At 40.6% G+C, this 16,556-nt stretch overlaps 1 protein-coding gene across 1 annotated transcript in view; it reads left to right on the top strand.

Annotated features, from left to right (window-relative positions):
- The window catches only part of LRP1B (LDL receptor related protein 1B), a 3,669,685-nt gene that overhangs the window by 1,500,024 nt on the left and 2,153,105 nt on the right, over positions 1-16,556 (top strand). Inside the window, exon 12 of the mRNA XM_086955170.1 lies at positions 11,514-11,694. Coding sequence (XP_086811296.1) covers positions 11,514-11,694 — 181 coding nt within the window. The remainder of the gene's footprint in view (positions 1-11,513; positions 11,695-16,556) is intronic.

Genomic DNA, 16,556 nt, shown 5'->3' with positions numbered 1-16,556 from the left:
ATTTGTTCACGGAACTGTTTATATAAATTCGTACACATTCAAATATACAGTACCACATGTACACAGATGACATAAATGTATATTTAAAAAATGTCCTAACCTGAAGATATCAAAACTCTTAATTGTGCCCTACTGAAAACCCAGCAATGGTTAACCCGCAATTAGCTTATACTTAACAAACTCAAGATCGAATTTCTCCCGATCGCTCCGAAACTCTATCTGCTTCCACAGATGAATGGTCAAACAGCTTGCAGCACTCAACTGCACCACACTTATTATGGATTCTACTAGATCGTTCACTGTTCAAATACCTGAATATGCAAGATCACATTGGTGCAACTACCAGAGGAGCCAATTTCCAATTGAACACTCAAAGGAAAATTAAACCCTTCTCTGCCCCAGTTGACATTCAGTTAAAAATCCAATCCCTAGTTATTTCCCACCTAGACTATGGGAGTGCCACTCTTTTAGGCCTACACAAAGCCAGGTTGGCTCCATTAAGGGCCACACTAAACTCATCTGCTAGGCTCATTGTGGGAGTCAGCAAACGTGACCACATCACAACTGGCCTGAAACATCTCAAATGGCTGCCATTTAAATCTAGAATTCAGTTTAAGATAGCCTACATGACCCATAAGGCTCTTCATCATAACACTCCCACCTACCTTGCTAAAAAACCTGAGCTATCGGTTTGGAGTCCCTCTTTAAAAAGTTCTAACTATCTATTGTTGAAGACGCAGATGTTTAACAAAAAGAAGACTTATAATCACTCCTTTTCCAGTCCTGCCCACAGAATATGGAGCCCAAATCCCTCTGAAATTAGATCTAATCCTTCAACTACCTCCTTCAAAAAAGAATTAAAAAACATCTGAGGCTGAATAGAAACCTTCATAATTAGTTAGTGATTAGTTTCATGAGTTCTGATTTCACTAAGTTCCACAAACCTTCTTATATTACTTTCTGTATCCTGAGTACTCTAAGTCGTTTGTTCACTTTGTATAGACTTACGGCCACATGCATCAAGGTATTTAGGAATCGCAAACGGTGCGATTCGGTAAAATCGGCCATTTGCGATTCCTAAATACCTTTTTAGTATGCATAAATCATTTTGGGAAAAATCGCTATTTTTAGCGATTTCCAAAAATGCGATTGCTTCTAAGGAATCGCAAATTTGCGATTCCTTAAAAGCAATGCATGATTGTTTTTAAAATTGCGAATTCGCAATGAGGGGGGGCAAATTACCACGAGGGTGAACCTCGTGGTAATTTGTGAAAAAGGTTTAAAATGCTCAAATTTGCATTTTAAACACTGTCATGTTACAGACACACATGTCCTTAGGACATGTGAGTGTGAAACATCCATTTTAAAAAACATTTCAGGGGTGCAGGGTGGTGTCCTTTGGACCCCCCCCTGCACCCATGGAACGCATCAACATTTTGCAAATTCTAATTTGCGAATTCGCAATTCCCATTGATTCCTATGGGCCTTTTGGCCCATAGGAATCAATGGGAATTGCGAAATCACAAATTGGAATTCGCATAATATTTGCGATTTGGTAAAAATTGCGATTTTTACCGAATCGCAAATATTATGCACTTTCAATCATGCATCCCGTTTTGCGATTCCCAAAAAATCGCAAATTAGGAATCGCAAAATCTGACTTTGATGCATGTGGCCATAAGTTTCTTACCTGCTTCTTTTTTACAGCTTATTTTTAGCTGATTTTTGTAGAACATATTGCTAACTGGATTCTTATTTGTTTATTTCCATTTTTGTCCGTGTTTAACTTGTTTTGCTAAGTTTACATCGCCCGATACCTGGACAGGTCATGTTCGCCCTATATAAACATCTTAAATAAATACATACAGATAATTCACATTTTTTTCCACCGGGAGAAGAGAGTTTGCCTAGCTCCACTGCACTATAGTTGGAAGAAACAGCCCAAAGGCCAACACAGTTACTTTTAAAGCATTGTAAAGGACCAGGCAGTGTATTTACCTTAATGATAATTGCATTGGCAGTGACTGTCCTCTTGAAAGAAACTTCCCCAGCATTAAAGCCTCTGTTCAGAATCTGTGTTCAGGTTCCTCTTGGCACTCTAGGATACAGGAGCCACGCAAAGTTCCCATGCTGGGAATTTGCCCATCCCTACTAATTGTATTTAAAGAGGCAGCACAGGTAACAACATCCTGAAAAAGAATGCTGACAAAGTGAACGTAAACATGGGCACCCATAGGACTTTATTTGTTCTAATAAAAAGTATATGTTAAAATATTTATTACCACATATAACATGAATTAAAAAGTCCCTAATTGGTAATAGCAGTTAATTTCCATAACAATAAATATTTTATGATGGGCTTTTAGAAACAGTATATTTAAGGATCTTCATGTTGCTTTCTCATCAGTGAAAAACTCGTGCTTTAGGAAAAATGTGTACTTGATACTGTCACCAAAGTTAAATCTAAGTAATGGTTTTATGGCTTGCGTTAAAGGTTTATAAAAAGTTCTATAAATGCGAACGTCAGCGCCAAAGTGCAGGTGGAAGCAAAGCCAAAAACGTTATTTATTTAGGAAATTGCACAGAAGCGTGGCACTGACGATTTGCATGTGAAGGTAAAAATGAAAAGGCAATTGTATCATTTCTGTTGTAGTTCTTTTTCCTAAGCCTGTGGAATAGAGGCACACATATTAGGCCTATAAAGAGGGTTGTCTCCCGGACAGAACGCAGCAGTGTACTGTATCTACCAGAAGCAGAAAAAAATAAGGTAATTGTACGTAGCCTGTTTAGCTTTTCTTATAGTTTGTCAAGAATAGTTTCATAACAATGGGGCAGAGATATAGGAAGATGACAGGGAGGACTATCAATGTCAATGAGGGGTAAGATGAACATCGAATAACATTCACTTAAATCTCTTTTTGCATGCAAAATATCATCTGCACAGCATGTCTGAGGACAGTACAGAACAATTGTCCAATGGGTGGTAACCCCACCCCATAGCACACCAGGCTTAGGGAAGGAAAGTGATTATTGGAACAAAATAATGTAGATTTCATAGGAGAGGACTAGAAGTAGAAGACATCATGCTGTGAATGAAGTAGTACAACGGGGATTTTTTAAATTCTCAAAGGAGGAGTAGATCTTACAGGTTCAAGGTGAGAAACAGCTAAAGAGGCCATCAGAGAAAATGTCTGAAATAGAGATGTGCAAAACGTTATTACACAAGAATATTTTCTCAGAGATTCCAGTTATTGGCACAGCCATAGCCCACAGTTTCAACTTTCTCATACCACACACTTTTCCTCATCACCTGTGTCAGTCCCAGTTTGTAAACAAAAGTTTAACTTCCTTGGAAAGCCACATCCTTTGGTTTGCTCGAAATACCTTAAGTAAATGTAACTTTTTATACTTTTTGCTTGAACTGGAGATGCTGAACATGGTTGTCAGAGTAAGTAGGAGGGGTTTGGGTCCTGATTTAAAAACCTGGGGCCTCATTTATGAGGCCTTGCGTCAGTTTTGCGCTGCGGATGCGTCACTTTTTGTGACGCATCGGCAGCGTAAAACATGCGCCTTGTTGCGCCATATTTAGAAAGTGACGCATCTAGGTAGATGCGTCACTTTTGAAACCCCTGCGCCACATTATACCTGCGTCAGGTATAATGTATGCAGAGGGGGCGTTCCCCCGCAAAAAGCCTCGTAATAGTGACGCAGTGAAATCTATGAGATTTCACTGCGTCACTTTTAGGATGCTGTTGCGTCAAAATCTTGCGCCTGCCTCACAGCAGGCGTAAGACTGACGCAAGCCCTTTCACATGGGGCTTTCCCCATGTGAAAGGACGCATTGCTGGAGTTGCGTCACTTTTGTGACACACTCCAGCAATGCGTCACTTTTGCGCTTACAGATGCGTCAGAAATACTGACGTATCTGTAAGTCCTTGCGACATGATGCGTCATACATTAAATATGACGCATCATTGGTGTCGCAAGGAGTGCGCAGTGAAAAGTGACGCATCGCTGTTTTCACGCAGCGATGCGTCACTTTTCATAAATGAGGCCCCTGGGTTGAAGCATACGTTGTTTTGGTGGACATGTAGTGAAATGATAGATCACAATTTGTTCTCATACACTGGGAAAAATTAAAAAAGAGAATGCTATTATGGAGTGGAACCTATTTGGGGGAAGTTGTCTAAGGTAAGGCTGGCTCAGAAAATCCATTTGTCAATCAAGGTGAATATACTGTGCACTAGCCATGGTGAAGTTGTTGCAATATTATGCCTCGTGAATAAAAAGGTACTCAATAATGTGGGTGACTTGAAGTGTAAATATGTCTTAGAATGTGAATGTTGGATTGGTCAATGAAGATAATTGCTACTGTTGATGTGATGTGTGCAGTCACATTTGCATGTTGAAGTTGGAATCCCAGGTACTGGTTGAATGTTTTAAGGTTTCAGGGTTGACAAGCGTTAGTGGAAGACATTTTTGTGGTGCACTTCCGTGAGGTATCTGACCACTTTGTCTTGAAGTACATTATAATTGTGAGGAGGATGATTTGTTTTCTTGTTACCCTGAATAGGTTATAACAGAATCCAAAAGGAGGGAATTGTATCTCCAAGTCGATTGTGTTGAGGGTAAAGAGGAAGGAGCAAACAATAGACAGTTTTGGATTTCCAGAGTCCCACAGGCAACGGGTATCTGATCATAGATCACACCTGGTTTCGGTGTGCATTGGTCAAATAGATCAAGAATTTGTTGAGTGGGATACCATACAGGCGGAGTCAGCTTACTCCTGATTGAATGAGTTACAGAGGTTGTCATTGTGGATAAAGTACGAATCAGGTCATTACCAGGTTTAGAAGGAGTTTGGCTGTGTATACTAAGTGGAAGAATGGGCACTAATTTGAAAGTGATTGCTATTTTGGTATGGTTATTAGCAGAATGGTACTCAAGTGTAATTTGTCAATAGAGGTGTCGGTGAATGTGTTTGCTTAGTGTTGCAACATGGAATATTATGGGGTATGGCTGGGAGGCCTTACCATGCAATATTCTCACAATACACAGTTGATCATTGGATTCAACAACAATAATCCATAGCTTAGTCCTGGTAGTGTGGCAAAGAGCAGTCAGGCATTACTGAATTAACATGTGTAAAGTATTTTACAGTACATTTATCGTGCATAGGTATTTGAGACGTCCTATGAAAACAAATGATGAACGGAATGCTGAATAAATCATACATTCAACCCCAGTCAAGAGATCTGGGTTAAATTCATTGTTCTTTTGCTCACCATGCCACCCCAGTTTACACCCAGCCATATGCAAATCAGTCTTGACCCTGTGCCTCAGGAGAACAGTTCAGACGAACTGCCAAGCCAGGTCCTCTCCGGACCGGAACAAGCATCCTGGGACTGGTTTCTGTGTATCAGCCCGGCTAGCTTGAATCCAGTGGCACAGTGAGCAAGGGACCAATGTCTGGGCATACCCATGCCACATAGGGTGAAAAGTGCTACACCAACAAATGATGGAAGGAATGTATGACATTGTTCTGCATTCTCTCCATCAATTGTTCTTTTTGCATTTGTCACCCCGAGTGGGACCAGTATGCCCAGACGTGGGTCCTGTGCTCTCCATGCCACTGGGGTCAAGCTATCCTGGCTGAAGATGAGTGAAACCCCTAAACCGGTGCTAAGATGCTTGCTTCCAGTCCGAAGAAGGACCTGGCCTGGCAGTTCGGGCTGGACTGTTTCCATTTGGTGCAGGGTCAACACTGATTTGCATATGACAGGGTCCAAACTGGAATGGCATGATGAGCAAAAAAGCAATGAATTTAGGCTCATACCTCTGTACTGGGTGAATGTATAACATTGTTTTGCATTCCGTCCATCAATTGTTTTTTTTGCATTTGTCACCCCGAGTGGGGACGGGTATGCCCAGACGTGAGTCCTGTGCTCTCGATGCCATTGGAGTCAAGCTATCCTGGTGGAAGAGGGGTGAAACTGTTCCCATTGGGCGTAGGGTCAAGACTGATTTGCATATGTCTGGGTCCAAACTGGAATGGCATGGTGAGGAAAAAAACTATGGATTTAGACCCAGTACTGTACTGTACTGGGATGAATGTATGACATTGTCTGCATCCGGTCCATCAATTGTTCTTTTTTTAGGTATTTGAGACAACTCAAAAGACATCCAACACATTTATAAGTACTGAGTGTATTTGCATATAAATATAGACACCGAAATAAACTTTCTATCCCCCCCATTGACATACTGGTCACATTGAAGTAAATGGGGGGGAACACAGATGACACTCAGTCACTTGCAGGATGAGTTCTCTCCTCTTGTGGGTAAGATCATGCGGGTCCCTAGATCAACTTTCAACAGTAGTTACTTTGTTAACTTGCTCAGGGAGTCGAGGTGCAGAGGTGACTTGGCTGTTCTTCACATTGGACGGGAACCACAGGAGCTATCAAACTTGCAGCACTTGACAAAACCACACTTGGAGATGGAGTTGCATTCTACCCTCTAAAAGTAGTGGCCTTTGTGGTCCCAGGATCAACAGCTGTATTTCTTCTACCTTGCTAGGCAACACCAGGTGCTGAGGTAGCTGCCAGCTGTCAATCAACAGGGCAGGTCATGCCAAAGATGCTCTACTGCACACTTGACTACACCACTTTCAGGATGCAGGCACACATCAGTGGGGTTGTTGCTGATGTCAGTCACTGCTGCTATGACTTGCTCTGGGTCTGGGGAAGTCCCTTTAGGGGTTGATAACCAGGATAATGACCAACAAGCCTTGGCTGTGGCAAAAGTAATTCATGGGTACCTTGACTGCTGGAGGCTGACAGAAGTGGAATAGCGGCTTGATACTTGGGGAGAGTTTAGCTACCATCCCAGGCTTTGCAGAACTCTAGTTCTCTTTGGACTCACTCACGACAGGCCCAGCTGGCCATAATTCTTGTCATGCATTATTTCAATGTTCCTGCAGCTTGCAGGGACTTGTCCCACAAGTCCAGTGGAGTCCAAGGTCCTGTTGTTGGTAACTGCGTCTTCGTTGTGCCTCTTCTCATATTCAAAGTCAGAAATGAAGTTCTGGTGTCAGCTGAGCCCCTTTAATTCTAGTTTAGGGGGCAATAAGGGTGTGAGTGACAGTGGCCAATGGGCTACTGGCCCTTACGGCTAACCTGCTCCTGTAGTGACAACACCCTGTGGGTGTACATCTCTGTGGTACCCAGAATACTCTATTTCAGGGTCTCCCAAAATGGTAGAACCCTATATGTGTGGCAAACGTTCAGGAGGTGTAAGCCTCCTGCATACCTAATTCTCCTGCATTCCTGAAAGCACATCTTCCTCGCTGGGGGGAAGGGCTTTGTCCTTGAATGGGGGACAAGTACATTACATCTCAATGACGGTGTAAGCCTTTGAGGCTTACCCACTTGATTACTGTAAACACCACCCATCCTGCGAGGGAAGAGGTGAGACCTCCTTCCTGCCCAGGACTTTGTCTCTGTCCTGGGGAAGCTCACACATCCCACCAGGAAAGCAGACTATTGTCTTGGTGGCAAACAGCTCGCCGAAGTTTGCCAAGACACTAAAAGACTAAAGTTTAGGTGGGCACCCACTCAGGGGTGCACATACATGTTTGCCAGCTCACCCTTGACATGAGTATCGTGTTGGGGTGAAGAAGCACGATGTGGAGGCCAAACACAACACAATTTGGTGATACCATAATGGAGCTAGCTATCTCAAGTTGGCTCAGTAGTCAGGCCATGTTATCCTATGGACTGCTGGTTACTTACAGTAAACCTTGATTTACAGGGTTGCTGTAGGGATATATATGTCTGAACATATATATCCACACATTTAATATAATTCACCCTGCCTCCTGGGCTCTAGGAGGCCTACCTTAGGGGTGACTTGCTTACATTATTGCAATAATAGTGAACCTGGAGCACATGGTTTGTGTGGGGTCTCTCTCAAGCAGACAGGCTGCTTTTGCAGGATGCAATAGCAGACCTGCAAACACACTTTTACTTGGGTCACACAGGGTAGCACAATACAGTGCTGCAGCCCTAGTGGCCCATTTACCACCCATGCCCTGAGTACCACTGGTATCGTATACTAGGGACTTATAAGGGGACAAAGTACCTTTGCAATAGAGTGTACCATTTCACATTACCTTTTGGGCAAAGACCACTGGCACCAGAGCCTGGTTAGCAGGTTCCAGTGCACTATCAAACACCAGCATCTAGCAGTTCTAGGCAGCAGAACGTGGGGGGCACCTGCAAAGAAGCCCAGTTTCCAACACTGAGAAAGCAATAAAGATACTCATGTGTGGTGTAGTCATCAGATAAAGCACAAAAGCACTATGAACTTTATGGCTACAGATAGCATTCAGTTGAGAAGGGGATGCATGTAAGAGTTGTCATATATCATGGGTATTGGTGAATGTTGAGAAACATGATTTGCAATAAAAGGGCAGGAAGGAGTCATAGTTGGAACAGATGAGTATGAATTTGAAAGCAATGTATGAAGAAATGCATCTTAAGAGAAGAGTAGATTTTGGCAGCTGTGAAGAGCAAGCGGAGGGGAGATTGGGAGACTTTTGTATTTCAGGGTGTAATCAATACATAAGAGGATGTGAAAATGCAATGATAGTTCTTTGATTTGGTATGTCCAAGTACTGTAGTGCAGACTAACATAACAATGCATAAGTTAATAGTTAGTCGAGCATTTATAATATAATATTATGTGGCTGATATCCCGTCCGAAGTATTACATATGACATGGAATATAATAAACTTTTAATATTGTGGACAAGATATCAGTCATGTTTGTGACAGAATAACCTGTCCACCAAACTCCAAATCAGGCCTTTAATATTTGTAGCTCAATGCTGTGGATCAGCCAAAGTTGTTGAGCTACATTGGCTTGAGGGAGAGAGCATTGCAGAGTTGCATATTCTAAGCTTTGGCACTGCTGCTCTCTTCCCTAGCTCTGGCACACAAACAGGCTGTCTGGAACCACATATATACCAATGCACCATAGTAGAATAGTATGTGCATGATATCCACAATAGGCTTTGCACTGGGATTGTACCCTTCCAGTCCATTATACTATGATTAAACTATGTTTTACATATTGCAGTGTGCGGTACAGTGCAACATGCAGGCAATTTATGATAAATGAAAACATTTTGTCTTCCATCCCTAGAAGGCATTTACTTGGCACAAAGTTGTGTCTTCCAACTTTAGAAGCTACAGTTTCCATCAGCAATCATTGGTGTTACTGTGGGAATCTATATGTTCCACTCATGGGGCACCCTCTTGATGCAAAGTAATGCCAAACAGTGAAAACGCAATGTGCATTACTTTTAAGGAACTTCGAGTACAAATGAAAAAAAATCGTTTTAGGTGAATACAAAACATGTCTTGCTACATGTGGAACACAAATGTAACACTAATGAAAGCAACTCACAGAAAGTCAAGTATCTCTCTGATAAACATTTTGCTAATTCTCAATCACACTTATGTTGTAAACATTGCATTGATGCAAAAAAGTTGGTTACTTTCCAGCAATAATATATGGGAAAAGTACACTCAGCCATAGGTTATAAGGGTATTACAGTTCTCTGAGATGCTGTATGACCATAAAGAAGAACGTGGCCAAAGGTTATATGGAATTTCGACTTGCAATATATCCTTGACACGTACGACAGGGGGTACTTTATTTCTTGTAATACATATTCACACCACCACCTTTCCACAAACCACTCAAATCCCTGGTGCATAGCTGTTTCATATGAAAGAACAAGCGTGTTTACAAACATGAAAACTAAATATAATTTCTAGTGTAAAATTAAATACATCAAAAAAGCTGTAAGATATTTGTTGCAGAAAAATATTAGAATCAGTTAAAAATTGCAGAAGCTCGGAGCATGTAGAAACATGCAGAAAGATTCTAACTTTTCTATAATTACCCAAAGAGTGTAAAAAATAAAGATGTGCCATAAATATCTCCTCTCAGATCTTCATTGCTTGTCGCTGTACAACTAGAAAACCAGAGCAGAAAATAATTAAGAAAATGTTTAAATTATCTACGCTCAGTGACTCATGCGCCTTTTTCCTTGATGCTAACACCGGCAGCATGCATTGTGACCTCAGATCACATACGTAATAGTTATTTCAGTTTAAAATACATTGGATTTTGCAAACCCCATTTAAAAACCTGTCTATAATTTCTTTAAAATAGGTGATGTGTAACACACACAAATACCCATTATAAAAAAAAATACGTAGCCACTCAATTGTGTTAAGCGGCCAATACAAAGACAGTCTCGATTTTCAACTGATGCTTAGCTGAAGACGGCCTTATGAACTGAACATTGGTCTTTTAAATAACTATAAACTCACAGAAGACTATAAAGCTACCTCAAGATGGGAGACAAGAAAACTATGAAACTCCTACCAATAATCCAGCTGCATGACAATGATTTTCCACTCGCTGCTTCAGAAGGTGCTTTTTAGTTTGGAGTGGTGCAATTTTTATTGAGCAAACAATCCTACATACCATACATATTTTCCGCTTTCTTTATTCTTGCATTGATCTCGTAATTTTCTCACGCCAATCAATTTGGGGCCAGATTTATGAGATTTTTATGCAGTGCAGCTCAGCAAGTCACCTTTCATTGCATGACAGGGAAAGGGAAGGAATGCACAGTATTTAAAAGAATACGGCACATCCCTTCCATTTCCCCTGCACCCGCACTGTTTTGGCTACCTAGCTGCATTGTAAGGTGGATTGTTTTTATGCAGAAAGGAGCACCTTCCCACAGAAAATCAATCACCTGAGGCATTTTCCTCTTCCTATGGGTGCTGCAGAACAACGTGGTGCAAGAGCGATGCAATGGAGCTTGTAAATGTGCCCATTGTTTCACACACAAAAAATCTAATGAACCGATGTGTCTGTGTCGTGTGGCTGCAGCTCATGACGTTTGAAACACTATGGACAATACAATGGAGCTGGTATCTTGCAAGCCTTTCTTACTCAAGACCAAACCTAGCGTTTGATTTTCGCACAGGTGACCGCCCACGCACACAATAATTCTCATGAGATTTCCCAGAACTACATCTGGAAGAAAATGCACACAGGAAGACAGTTCAATCATTAAAACGTGAATTCCGATCTTTTCTTTTTTCCAACCTATCATATATAATATATATATAGAGCATATTGGTGTCAAACCTGTGGAAATCTTCACTACTTTGCTTACCTTTCTATAGCTTTATTTTCAATTTAAATTCTTGCTTCCTTTTAACTGTTTGCACATTTGTATTTTTCCCTATCAGGGTTGTCTGCGTGCTGGTAATATTATATCTGTGCATTTTTCTTCCATATAAATAAAACACTGTGTCTCGTCGAATTTTTATCGAATTAAATTAGACGTGTATGTGTGCGCTGTTCAAACAGTATGAAAATGTAAAGTGAATAATCAGCAATATTTCTTCTTAACTTTACAGATATTGACAATGTAGAAGGAATAGCAGTTGACTGGATTGGAAACAATATTTACTGGACCAATGATGGCCACCGAAAAACTATTAATGTCGCCAAATTGGAGAAAGCCTCTCAAAGTCGAAAAACATTGTTAGAAGGAGAAATGTCACATCCGAGGGGAATAGTTGTTGATCCAATTAACGGGTATGGCGATGCACTGGACGCACTTTACTTTTGTTCATTAAAGCCCACCATGATATTTGAGGAAAGCAAATCACAATATTTTCCTGCAAATGCCATTCATAATAATGAATACTCAAAATGTCTGCTGTTGCAGTGCTGATAATGAGCAATTACATTCAGCTTCATCTATTGAAGTCTTTTTTTCTTTAACTGGTGTGAGTAAAATTATCTTTAATTGCTAAAAAACCATTTAAGGCAATTTGGAATGTTCATTTGTTTTAATAAATGTACCATGGCAATATGTAAAGTGGGCCGATTGGAATAGCTAATGGAACACAGACGATTTCAGAAAATTGCTCAGTGGTGGACGATAAATGGAATCGTTCATTCACAAATGCAAAATATTATGTGGTCACATTTTTTTCTGAGTTTACAGACTTTTAGACTTTGAATTTAGAAAGTAAAACCAGTTCCTTATGTTAACGAACCTCACTGGGTTTTCAATAAGGCAGACATTCACTTCTACAATGTTGCCAAGTCACTCTTATACAGACGTTTACACTTTTGAATATATAAACCGATGTACTCAAGTTAGCAACTGTACTGAAATTCACAGGAAAAATGCACCACCTAGGCCCTGATTATTAGTCAGGCAAAATGAAATTACCATATGGAATTTTGCATTGGTCGATTATGAGAGGGATGGTGTCCCTGCACTCAATTTTCCCTGACTTTACTGGGCAGTAATTCCACCCTGTAAAATTGCATGAGAATTTGGCTGCAGCACCTCTTTTTTTCTGATGGGGGCATATTAAATGCTCCACCCTGCCAGACTTTAGCTGCTCCTTTTCTCTGCTGCTGCCCTGACTCCTACCCCCACCTGCATCCAAGCAGATGCCCCCATATACAATTACCACCTGCTCAGAGCAGCTTTGTAAATGTATGCTTTAAAGCCCAAATTGGTAATTCCGTATGATTTTATGACCAGTAAGTCTAGTCCCACATGGTAATTCTATTTAATGGAGTTCAACTTATTATTGCACAGTATTGGCACAGTGCTACACCATAATAACATGCAGGCCTCTAACGAATGCATAGGGAACAGGATTAGCTTTTCTCGAGGGGGTGGTAATAATGATAGATTCACTGTGACCATATAGGATAGACCAAGAAGTAACTCTTAAAGAAAGACTCACATATACTGTCAATATATGAAACTCCATTGCATGTAAGGTAAAAGATACAATGTATGGTGATTATGGTAAGAACCATATATCAAAGTGTATGTACAATTTTCCTGTCATTTCTGTAGCTAATGCCCACATGCATCAAGGGTTTTTGCATTCCCAAACGGTGCGAATCGCAAAAATCGTCCGTTTGCGAATGCAAAACCCCTTTTTGGGATGCATTAAAGTTTTGGCTGTTTTCTGAATTTAAGAAATCGCAATTTATTTGCGATTTCTTAAATTGCAATTGCATTCCAGAAATGCACCCTTGAAATTGCATTCACATTTTGCGAATCACAATTTGAAATTCGCAAAATGTGAATGCCTTCCCATTGATTCCTATGGACCTTTTGGCCCATAGGAATCAATGGGAAGGGTTTTCCTTAATTGCGATTCGCAAATCGTGAATCGCAATTAAGGAAAAATACCAAATCGCAAAAAAATTGCGATTTTTTGATGCATAGCATTTTGCGATTTCTTAATTGCGATTCCTTAATTTTCGCAATTAAAAAATCGCAAAATGTTACTATGATGCATCTGGGCATAAGCATCTTAATCAATCTGAAAAAAACTGCAGAAACTATAGCCAACTATGAAACGGTTACAGCTATCTAAAACCCTGGTGAAACTGTACACATTTCTTTTGGCCAAGGGAGTGATGTTGTTTTTTTGTACTTTCCTGTATTTCACCACATCCTTTCACCTGTACTCCCCTGCCCCCATCATGAAACAAGCATTTGCAATGCAATAGGTCTCGCATTTGCAAGAGTTAGAGCTATAGGCATTGTAAGTGTAAATGTTTTTACTTTTGTGTTTTGGAGTAGAGTGGATGTATGTGGTGTGTAGTGGAATGGCGTGCAGTGGAATTATGTGGATAGCAATTACGTGCTACAGGGAAGTACCAGATACAAAATGGACAAGGCTAGCAATCAAATAAGCATGACAATGAGAGTGACTATTAAGCCAACCATTGATAAGCAGTGAGCTGGCTGCAAGCCCCTTTATGCTCTTGGTAAAACCACAATCAGACAGCAGTATGAATTTGTATGTATGAGTAAATATTTTAGAAGGGCAAGCCCACGTTTTATAAATTACATGAATTTCGACTTGTAAAAGCTTTATGAGAGAGTGGTGTACATGTAATAATATTTAATAAAATAGCTTTAAGTGATATAAAACATTCTAGGGCGAGTTGAAATAGTATGTTAGAAAGATGGAGACGTTAAATACATTTTAACAGAAGAATGAGCATTATGCATAATACTGTAGGTCTGGTGACTTAGTGGATTTATCAAGCCACTACAAAAATATGTGCTTGGCCTCTCTCAGAGGTTCAAATACAACAGGGTCCTTTTAACCTTTCATTGGTCAGTTTAATATGTACCATTAAGGTATGTACGTAACAGTTAACACCTTTTATTGTGTTCGAAGCTAGGGCTGTTCTGTACAATTATAGAGTATGTGTTATTAAAAAAAAATACACAAGTTTAATACATAAAAATAAACTGATCTCTATTAAGTGTGATTTTCAAAGAACCAATGGGCATGGTAATATGCTTTTAAACTTTGCGAGATCTATTTGCCCATATATTGTCCTATACACAAGGAAACACAAAAGCTGTTGTGAAGATTTCAGGGACCGGATCACAGACTTTACAAGTCTCATAGGTGAGCATAAGATATGCATATTGCTAGAGGAAATAAGGCAGGCAGCTTGCAACATCATCAGAACTACACAAACCTCGTTGTAAAACAATTGCCATATTGATGAACACACATGTTCTTTGACTAAGGTTGTTGATCATGCCAACAGCGCAGTACTGCGTTGTAAAGCATTTATGGATCATGGAGCTAGGTCCAGAAAATGCCAGATCTGTAAAATAAAGAGATGGCGACTCTTTTTACTACTTTTACATCTAAATTAAATTTTTGGTGGTTGGGCTAGGACAATGGATTGAGGGTCAGAAACTGCACACAACTCAATGATATGCACCAGAGAAGGACTGCCAATTGAGGATTCTAAAACCCTTATAAGATGGGGAGCGTTTTTCGACTATTACTGAATAAATATCATAGAAGTCCCTTCAACACAGACCAGCAGCTCATAGGCAGAGGGTCATTAACCAGAAGTCTTAGCATCCAGAGCCAACCTTTTTGATTTCTAAGGCTCCAATTCCGAAATCTCCAATGGTCGTGTTGGGACAGTAGACTGCGCTTCTACTTTTGCGATGCAAGGATGAAGTCAGTGCTGCTATACAGAAGGAGCGATGTAATTTGAAACCCAATGCTGGCAACAACGTAACCATTGCATTTGCATTTGCTGTAGAGCATGCAGCATGTCCTGGCTCTGTAGGAGACTTTCCTGCAATCGCTGCACCAACTCTTTAGTCACCCAGACAGCTCAATTTATGGCTGCATGTCAACTGTAGGAGAGGATGATGACACCGGCTTTGACATATGTTCTGTCAAGGTAGAATAGAAACATACAACTCGTTGTGTCCAAAAGGGCAGAACTGGCCAAAGGCTTCGCATCTACTTCACAGTGATGTAAATCTTCAGGAGATAAGATAACAGTCGCCGTCCGTGCAGGTGGGGCGGTGGGGCCGAGTTTCCCCCTCAACCCGGCCCCACCGCTCTTACTTGCAGGGACTCTGGCTGTAAGATAGTTACAAAGAAACTGTAAATAAAAAGGTCCCATTACTAAATGTGTGCAGATAAAACGTAATTCTATATTTTCTCAAAACGAGTGCTTTAAAGATACCAAGAGAGAGCTGTGTGTCAAACAGCTAGTAGACACATTGTGTCATCTTAAGCAAGCTTATATCAATAACTTTGATGAGAAAGCATGATACGAGTATATACACCAAATACAATCCTATCACAAGCCTCCTCCAGCTCGCGTGAAAGATGTTTTCAAACCAAGCCATGTCAGCGTTCACTGTTCATAATAATTCCAAATAATCATAACATCGACAATCACGTAAACAGTTTTAAAAAGCAATTATAAAGAAAAACAGGCTAACATTTTTAATGCAAAGCCAGAGGTTGTGTGCACAACATTACAGGAGAAAGCCATCAGCAAGACACAACATCTCGTGACTACAAATCCCAGGATGCCTGTGCAGACTGGTGACCACAACTCCCATGCCTCTGTGTTCACATTAACCCTTCCAGTGCATCCCCAAACAGGGTAAGTTCAACACTGAGGGGCAGATTTACAAGCCCCTTGAGCCACTGGTGTGTCACTTTTTGTGACGCCCCAGCGGTGCATTTCACTGCCACATATTTACAAGGACAGGAAAAGCCACCCTGCGTGACTTTTCATGTCCTTGTAAATACAACCCCTTTACACACAGCACTTTGTGTGAAAGGGGCATTTCATGGGTGTTGCTGTGGGTGTTCCCACGCAGCACCCATGGAACCTGACACAATTTTCAGATTTATGAGGAATTGTAAATCTAGAAATTCACCAGAAAGCTACGTGTAGTGAGGCACAACGAGGAGAACATTTTAATTTCTCCTCGTTTTTTCCCCTTTCAATGCATGCTGCAGTCTTAGCATGCATTGAAAGAGGAAAATGCCTCTAATGATTGTTTTTGTGCAGGAAGGGGCACATCACTTGCATTCAGTATTATTATACTTTCAACACAAAAATGA

Source organism: Lissotriton vulgaris, chromosome 2_1 (genome assembly GCF_964263255.1).
Source record: "Lissotriton vulgaris chromosome 2_1, aLisVul1.2, whole genome shotgun sequence".
NCBI classification, from domain to species: domain Eukaryota; kingdom Metazoa; phylum Chordata; class Amphibia; order Caudata; family Salamandridae; genus Lissotriton; species Lissotriton vulgaris.
Note: the sequence above shows the minus strand (reverse complement) of the source record. Positions and strands in the feature narration are given on the sequence as shown.